Source organism: Erythranthe guttata, chromosome 7, assembly GCF_056151865.1.
Source record: "Erythranthe guttata isolate IM_541 chromosome 7, IM_541, whole genome shotgun sequence".
Lineage (NCBI taxonomy): Eukaryota > Viridiplantae > Streptophyta > Magnoliopsida > Lamiales > Phrymaceae > Erythranthe > Erythranthe guttata.
Genome location: NC_142539.1, coordinates 9,055,875 through 9,065,287, shown reverse-complemented (window position 1 = coordinate 9,065,287; position 9,413 = coordinate 9,055,875). Strand labels below are relative to the sequence as shown.

Sequence of the window (9,413 nt, the reverse complement as noted above, 5' to 3'; positions counted from 1 at the left end):
GCATAGGGGGAAGATAAAATCCTAGGTCCGTTTTTATTGATATTTTCTCGTGTTTAATTGCTTTCATAATTAGTTAATTATTTAGTTGATTAAATTTGACAACTTTGCGTAGGCTGGATAAAAATCATATTTGCTAGAATTTGGTACTTAGGATTATATAATTTGAGTATTCCATGTGGGATCGACATCCGACTCTCACGAGTCCACTTTTACTACTTGTTTGCGATACGTGCACTTGCGTGTTAGGTATTTAGCCCCAACAAGAACCAATTTAAATGGCCCCATACCTCAAATATTTCCACCATTTCTATTTCATTGGATCTATCTCACAATGCATTGACCGGTTCGATTCCATCTCAAGTCGGATCTTTTTTCGAGCCTAGTTATGTTAGATTTCTCCAACAATAGATTGTCTGGACTTATTCCGAACTCTTTAGGAACGTGCATTAGCTTGGAACGACTTTACCTAGAGGGTAATTTATTCGAAGGACAAATACCGCAGGGTCTAAGTCCTCTCGTGGGCTTAAGATATTTGGATCTTTCACGAAATAATTTATCCGGGACAATCCCAAGTTTTCTCGGTTTGCTACGACTCGAGCAATTGAATCTATCGATCAATATGTTGCAAGAACAAGTGCCAACAACCGGAGTGTTAAAAAATAAGACCATAACTTCCCTACAAGGTAACAAAGAATTATGCAGAGGAATTCTTGAGTTCGACCTTCCTCCTTGCACTACATCTTCCTCAAAGAAAAACTTATCAACCCGACTCAAAATCGCGATCCCAAGTAGTCGGAGTTGCAGCATTGCTATGCATCATAATTTTTCTATACAAAAGAGGAACACACAAAAAAAGTTTTGCCTTCTCTACCATCATTTATGGGTACGCAATTCTTGAGGCTTTCCTATTCCGATCTACTTAAAGCGACGGGCGGATTTGCCGAGACTAGCCTAGTAGGTGTCGGAAGTTTTGGATATGTTTACAAAGGTGTACTTGACGATGGGGTGACGGTTATAGCTGTGAAAGTGCTTAATCTTGTTGTGAAAGGGGCCTCTAAGAGCTTCTTGGCGGAATGCAATTCTCTAAGAGGCATACGACACAAGAATCTCGTGAAAATATTGAGTGTGTGTGAGAGAATAGACTTCCAAGGAAACGATTTCAAAGCGTTGGTGTATGAATTTAAGGCAAACGGGAGTTTGGATAAATGGTTGTACTACAACGGTGAACAAGAAGAGGGATCCGATGCACAACTTAGAAATCTAGATTTGATCGAGAGGCTTGATATCGCCATCGATGTTGCTCATGCACTCGAGTATCTCCATTCAGGTATTGGTTCGGTAATTGTTCATGGCAATTTGAATCCGAGTAATATTCTTTTAGATGAAGAAAAGACTGCTTGTGTTGGTGATTTCGGATTGTCCAAGATTGTTTCGAGTGTACTTCCGCCGCGTGAAAATAGCAGCACAATTGGGATCAAGGGTACAATCGGCTATGTCCCTCCAGGTATATTTGATTTTAATCTTCTCATCTTCATAGTTTTATATCTGGAAAAAATGCACTTCACCCCCTATAACTTTCCGATTTTCTCACTCCCCCCCCCCCAAAAAAAAATCAAAAAAGTGGATATTCCCCGTTTGAAATATTATTTCGGTTGCACTTTGCCCATAAGCCAACATTTTAAAGGGGCAACGTGCAAAAAAATAGTGATTTATAAGGGGGAACGTGCAACGGAAATACTCAATTCTGATGAATAGTCCATCGGAGTTTTGCTATTGGGGCATTGTGGAAATAATATTTTGAAGGGGGAACATTCACTTTAAAAAAAAAAATTAGGGGGTAAAGTGCGAAAATTAGAAATTTACAGGGGGGCAATGTGCAATTTGCCCTTTATATTAGCCAAATTATATGTCGTTTGCCGTTAATATCTTGAAACGTATGTGCAGAGTATGGGATGAGTAACGCGATCTCGGCAGAGGGGGATGTGTATAGCTATGGCATCCTCGTATTGGAGATGTTCACAAAAAAAAGGCCAACAGACGATTCGTTCATGGATCAGGTCAATCTTCACAATTTTGTTGATGCTGCGTTGCCGGATCATGTGATGGAAATATTGGACCCCCTCGTTCGAATAGGCCCTCGCCAAAATAACAATATGTTCGAGGATTGCATGTCTTGTATTCTCAATATTAGTTGAAGAACAAAATTTGCTGATTGATCTTGTGTTCCCTTCTCTTTCTTTTTGCTATGTCATGTAATTTTTTGTTTAAAAAAATGTAAGAGTTAGCTTATCTAAATAAAGTGTTTAGTATCTTTACGTGTATGATCCTCACAAAAAGGAGAAAATCAAAGGAAGTAAGAAAGTTTTAATAGTTTGCAAACTACACGAGAGTCTTAAATCACACCTGGCGCCATGTGGGACGAGCGTGAACTAGAAACTGTTGGCTGGGGTTATTTCGCTAAGAGCAAACAAGGGCGAAAAACATTTTACACAATTGTTAATCCGAGAAGTTCACAAACCTCGTACTAGAACAATGTTACGGGTTCACATCTATGGGAAAACGAGCTAATTGCACATAACCCCCTGTGTAATTTCGAATTGCCGAAAAAGTCCTCGTGTTAAAAATATTAGCAAGGACCCCCCTATGTTATGTTTTACGAAGCACACCGCCCCTTACGTCAAAATTGATGGTTGACTTCCCCACAAAAAACAGTTCCCACCAGTTTCCACGTGTCAATCTCTGACACTTCTTCACTCCTGCCGAATAAAATAACTAAATTACCACTAAATAAACAAACCGAGTTAATTAACCTAGCTCGGCCGCCCGGTCTAGAAACCGGCCTGTTTCAGCGACGTCACGGTAACGGCGGCGCCGAGCGGCGACGCCAAAACCTCAATATCGAACGAGTAGTACCGTCGGAACAGCTCCACCAGCAGCAGCCTCAAAGCCAGCACAACGATATCCTTCCCGGCGCACTGTTTGTTGTTCACGGAGGGGGCCCCACTCTCCGGCCCGTTCGACCAGAGCACGTGCTTCAGCATCTCCTCCCCTTCTTCCCCGACGAACCGGTCCAGAACAAACTCATCGGCCCGGTCGAATATTCTGGAATCTTTCGTGGCAAACGGCTGATACCCGTACAGCATATCCCCTTCCTTGATCTGAAACGCGCCGTCGTGCTCCAATTTCACATTATTGGGTTCAAAGAAATATTCATTTTATTGGGTTCTGTTTGGATGAAATTGTAGGAATATATTAAAATGGGAAATTTACTGTTTCCATCCCTCAAGTTTGCTCCAATTTCACATTTGGTCCCTATGTTCACAAAAAACACATTTGGTCCCTCATGCTTCAATAATTTGACATTTTTGGTCATTCTCATCAATTTGCTGTTAATCCATCAGTTACGGTAGTGATAGGAACACGTTCAATTCCGTTACTTTTAACGGAAAATTGACAAAAATGACTAAAAAATGTTGAATTTTTGAAACATGAGGGACCAAATGTGTTTTTTGTGAACATGGGAACCAAATATGAAATTGGAGCAAACTTGAGGAATGAAAACTGTATTTTTCCCAAATTAAAATTGTGGCTTAAAAAAAATAGAGGTAAAATGGGGATTAAAGAGGTTATTTCAGCATGCTCCACGAGTGCCTTTTTCCATCATAGTTAACACCAGGTTTTGTAGATGCTGTAGATGCTATACTTGGTGAAATACATCAGCTGGTCTTGAGCCATTGATCAATATATAATAACAACACACACCCATGTGTATGTGTCCTTATTGGGTAGTTATTTATATAGATCTACGTTTCAAAATTGCCTGGTGTTTTACACCAGGTGTAGCATCTCATAGACCATTAACACCAGTATCGAACGGGGACCAAAATTATAAAAAAAAATTGGCTTATATGAGGACTAAAACCGTGACAAAAATAATGTAGGGACTAAAATCAATTTACTTTTTGGTCAAATTCTAACAAATGTGGTAAATTGCAGCAAATAACACATTTGTGGGAGATTTTCTATAAGGAGTGATAGATATTCAATCTTTCTTGATGTATTGTTTTATTTCAATTCTCATGATAGAATTATACACAAAAAATCAGACCCGTTAGGTGTCTGCAGGTATCCAATGCATATATAATTCTGAGAACCAATAATTAACATTGTTCCGAGAACCGATAATTAATTCAATGGAATGGCTACCGATTTAGCAAATTGATTTGGTTCGTAAAATTATTATTTATGAATCTAAGGCTAATAATGGGAATCCTACAACACTAGAGATATTTCGACCAATCTTATTAATAAAAGTAAGGTTGTTCCTGGAAAAACCTAGGAAATGTTTTCCGCTCATTTGATAGTTATAATTGTAATTTATTTATTTAATTATTTTTATTTTTTTATTTCATTTAATAAATACATTTATTAAGTATCGTGATCAAGCATTTTCACAACCCTCATTAAGAGAATTGGTACCTAGCCTTACCAGCAGGGTAAAAGGTCTAAGGTTCGAGTCCCCCTTCGCCTACTTCCTCGTGTAATGAACTTGAATTTACTTAAAAAAAAGTCATATATTGCTGTACAGAAACGAGACAATTATGAACTTCAAACATAATAAGGTAGAATTGTGTACAATTTGAACTTTAAAGTCAACAACAAGAAACATAAATGTTGGGGCTGAATACCTAACACGCAAGTGCACGTATCGCATACAAGTAGTAAAAGTGGACTCGTGAGAGTCGGATGTCGATCCCACAGGGAATACTCAAATTATCTAATCCTAAGTACCAAATTCTAACAACTATGATTTTTATCCAGCCTACACAAGTTTGTCAAATTAAATCAATTAAACAATTAAACAATTTAACTAATTATGAAAGAAAATAAACACGAGAAAATATCAATAAAACGGACATAGGATTTTATCTTCCCCCTATGCAAGAATTGCTCACCCAAACAATTATGAAATATATGATTCATGATTATTAACCCGAGACACAAATTTACTCATAACCCGCTGTCGCGTGTATTATGAGTCTATTATTCATAAACGGTTCACTATATGTCTATGCAAACAAATTATGAATAAAGCATTAACTAACAAGTCTCGTAATTGGCTACCTAAGGTGATATCTGTATGTCTACAACACCACATGCAATTGACACACTCATCCGGTGAAAATTACTCGAAGGTTCTACTACTTACCGTCTAATTATCAAAATAGCTCTGTCGAGTCAATCCCAATAATCACAGATAAAGCACATAAATTGATCAGTTTCATGCACTAACAATCATAACAAGTAGAAGAAATAATCATAAAATCATAATTGCATAATCTCAAGAAAACGGGTTCACCATCCCCACATAGGGTTCCAACAAAATCTTAGATTAAAAACTTAGCTACTCGTAATTCTTATGATAAAAAAATAGAATAAATAAATAAATAAGAAAAACTATGCTTGAGTCATCGTCGATCTTCGTTCTTCGCGCTCCTCTTCATCCAAGATTGTGTTCCAAAGTATTTTGATTCGTGCTTGGTTTGCTCTTAAATAGATGCCCCAACTAGGTAGATGATTTTAGGTTTCCTTGTGTGATTAAAAGTCCAAAATTGTCTCCGGCGTGTGTTGGCGCGGCCGCGCGAAAATCAGTCAAAATCTCACACGGCCGCACGAGAATCGCCGAAACCTTCTGCCCAGCTTCTGCAATTGGCACGGCCGCGCGGGCCTGTTTTCAGCCAATTTTCAGCATATTTTTGATTATTTCACTTTTGGCCCATATTTTCTCCAAAATTGCAGTTTTGACCCCATACTTTTCCAATTCTTCAATTTGTACCTAAAATACAATAAACCACTCATTGAGCATCATTAAATCAATAAAAGTATACAAAAATCCTTGTAAGAAAGTATACATTGAGTGTAAAATATACACTTAACAACAAGAAAAACAGAGTTCCTAACTTTGTTTTCAGCTAGACAATTCCTTTTGAATCTTATACAATTCCCTAACAACATCAGACATCAACATCCTTTCTCTCGGCAATTCCTTCGAACATGTCAGTCCAATTCTCATAATAGAAGACACGCAATCATCGAGCTTACTGTTATCGATCATGTGAGGGCCCATAAGAATGAGAGGATCCACAATTTCCATTACACGATTAGGCAAAGCAGCGCTAACGAAATTGTGAAGATTACCATGTTCCTTAACGAATCATCAGTTGGTCTTTTATTCGTGAACATCTCCAAGACAAGAATACCGTAGCTATACACATCCCCTTTGGTCGAGACCAAGTTGCTCATGCCATATTCTACACGTAGGTTTGAGCTATTTAATGATAAGAGTAAAAATAGAGTTTATTGAAGAACCAAGATAATTAATGAAGTCGTACCAGGTGGAATGTATCCGAAACTACCCTTGATCACGAGTGTGTTGTTGCTTTCGTGCGGTGGGCTTGAAATAATTTTTGATAGACCGAAATCACCGACACAAGCCGTCATATCTTGATCCAAGAGAATGTTACTCGGCTTCAAATCCCCATGAACAATTACCGAATCGGTACCACAATGGAGATACTCGAGTGCCTGAGCAATATCAACGGCAATATTGAACCTCTCAATCAAATCGAGATATCTAAGTTGTGGATTTGATTCGTTCTTGTTCGCAATTGTAGTACAACCATTTATATAAACACCTGTTAGCCTTGAACTCGTAGACAATCGCTTTGAATTCGTTTCCATGGAAGTCTATGCTTTCACAAACACTCCATATTTTCACGAGATTTCTGTGTCTTATCTCTCTAAGTGCATTGCATTCCGCGATGAAGCTCTTAGAGGCTCCTTTCATAACACGATTAAGCACTTTCACAGCTAAAACTGTGAGCCCGTCATCAAGAATACCTTTGTAAACAGATCCAAAACTTCCGACGCCTACTAGGCTAGTTTCAACGAATCCGCCCGTTGCTTTAAGTAGATCGGAATATGAAAGCCTCGAGAAAGATATTCCATTGAATGATGGTTGAGATTGAGAAGATGTATTTCTATTTGGTGTTCTCCTCTTGTAAAGAAAAATGACGAGGCATAGAATTGCCGCAACTCCCGCTATTAATGGGATCGTGATTTTGAGTGTAGTTGACAAGTTTTTCTTCTTCGATGAAGTGCAAGGAGGAAGGTCCAACTGAAGAATTACTCCACATAGTTGTTTGTTTCCTTGTAAGGAAATTGCAGTCTCATTTTCAAATACTCCAGTTGTTGGCACTCGTCCTTGCAACATATTGAACGATAGATTCAATTGCTCGAGTCGTAGCAAGCCAAGAAAACTTGGGATTGTCCCAGATAAATTATTTCGTGAAAGATCCAAATTTGTTAAGCCCATTGAAGAACTTAGTCCTCGAGGTATTTGTCCTTCAAATAAATTTCCCTCGAGATGAAGTTGTTCCAAGCTAACGCACTTTCCTATTGAGTTGGGAATAAGTCCGGACAATCTATTGTTGGAGAAATCTAAGCTTGCTAGGTTTCTCAACGATCCAACTTCAACCGGAATCGAACCCGTTAATGCATTGTAAGATAGGTCCAAGGAAATAGAAATCGAGGAAAGATTCATAAGCTCTTGAGGTATGAAGCCACTAAGACTATTACGCGAAAGATATAATCCTAGCAACTTAGAGCAGTTACCGATACTCTGAGGTATAGGCCCCGAAAAGTTGTTTCCTTGCATGTACAAATTAGTCAACAAGCTCAAGTTTCCGAATATAGATGGTATTTCCCCCGTAAATCTATTTTCTTCCAAGCTGAGAATATTAAGATTAATAAGTTTCCCAATGCCCGAAGGAATCGAACCCTCGAGAGAATTTCTTGCAAGACCCAAGAAAGTGAGGCCAACAAGGTTTTCGATACCTGATGGAATTTTTCCGCGTACTTGAGTACCAAAAATCCCTATAGTAGTAATGTGAACAGAGAAGTTTGCGATTCTTTGTGGAATTGTACCACTAATAAATGGGCTGGATAGATCAAGAACTCGTAGTTGAGTGCAGTTAGTGAGTGATGAAATGAAACTAATATCATCTTCAATTAATATATTTGCGGCATATAAGGATTTAAGTTGTGAAAGACCTCCAAGCATTGGCATTGGCCCACTAAAATCGTTTAGTGTTAACACAATCGTTTCAAGTGAAGAAGCATTTGATATTGAAATCGGAACACTGCCACTAAATTTATTTTTTCCCAAACTCAGAAACCTCAGGTTAGGGAGAGTGAGGCCTATAGTAGAGGGTATTATTCCATAAAGAAGATTAAAATCAACTGTAAAACTCCTAATAGTAGATATATTGAAGACACTCGGAGGAATGGTGCCTGTGAGATTGTTTTCACCCAAATTAAGACGTCTTAGTTTCTGAAGTTGGGCCAAGGATTCGGGAATTTCTCCATTCAAGTCGCAAGACCTTAGAGAAAGTTGTATCATAGATGTTAGGTTTCCTATATATTGAGGGATATCTCCTAAAATTTTGTTCTTACCCAAGCCTAGAGCTTCTAGTTTCTCCAAAAAATGGAGCTCCGAAGGTATGGCCCCGGAGAGATTGTTGTCGATCAAGTTAAGATAAACCAGATTTCTCCATTGGGTAATATTTTCGGGCATTATTCTTCCCGTGAAAGAATTGTTGCTAAATTCTATAAACTTAAGTCGTCTTAAAAGGCCGATTTCCTGCGGAATTCGGCCGTTGAAACTATTGTTTTGGAGATTGATTTCTCTAAGGAATGAGAGATTACCTATGTGAGGTGAGAGTGATCCAATCAAGCCTTGAGAATCCAGCTTTATGGCGATAACTCTATTTGGGTGCCTTCGACCGCATGTGACTCCGTTCCACGTGCAAAAGTTTGTATTTCGATTCCATGAGATTAAAGCTCCGTTTGGATCGACATTTATGGCTTCCTTCAAAGCCAGCAATGAAAATAAATCTGTTTTGTTACTTATAAAGCATGTTACTGGACTGTATAAGGCAAGAGAATAGAAGATAAAGAAAGAAAAGATAATGATGGATTTTGCCATTGTTTCTTGAATGGTGAATGCTTGTTGTTTCTTGATTTTGCTTATGTGTATAAATGCTCAAAGTATCGTATGCACAATGTATATGATTATTCCAAGTCTACGCATTAATATTACTGTTTTGGAAGTTTGCCAAAAAAAATTCAATTCTCGATTCATCGTCGAACAAATCTAAATCAAGGAAGACCTTGACTTAGAGAGTAAAGTTTCTTTCTCACTTTTCATATTACTAGGAAGGTGTACGTGCGATGCACGTGTGCGGTTAACTTTTCAAAGTAATTTTCTTTTTATTATTTTTGCCTCGTTTTTTGTGTTATTTTATTTAAATAATACTTACAACATATAATAAGTATTAATGAATTTAAGGTAG

The 9,413-nt window shown here is 38.0% G+C and overlaps 1 protein-coding gene and 2 pseudogenes across 2 annotated transcripts; 1 reads left to right on the top strand and 2 right to left on the bottom strand.

The window, feature by feature from the left end:
• Nucleotides 1-689: 689 nt before the first annotated feature.
• LOC105950340 (putative LRR receptor-like serine/threonine-protein kinase At3g47570 pseudogene) lies at nt 690-2,195 on the top strand (annotated as a pseudogene). Its single transcript, XR_016031976.1, has 2 exons — nt 690-1,504; nt 1,945-2,195. The product of XR_016031976.1 is annotated as a putative LRR receptor-like serine/threonine-protein kinase At3g47570 pseudogene (transcript).
• A 451-nt stretch (nt 2,196-2,646) lies between these two features.
• On the bottom strand, nt 2,647-3,143 carry LOC148769162 (allene oxide synthase 1, chloroplastic pseudogene; annotated as a pseudogene).
• Nucleotides 3,144-5,859: 2,716 nt separating this feature from the next.
• Nucleotides 5,860-9,105, bottom strand: LOC105950341 (uncharacterized). Its single transcript, XM_088820894.1, is given in 4 exon segments — nt 5,860-6,207; nt 6,210-6,311; nt 6,393-6,667; nt 6,669-9,105. Coding segments are annotated over 4 exon segments (2,994 nt in total). The 5' UTR covers nt 9,047-9,105; the 3' UTR covers nt 5,860-5,968.
• Nucleotides 9,106-9,413: the final 308 nt, after the last annotated feature.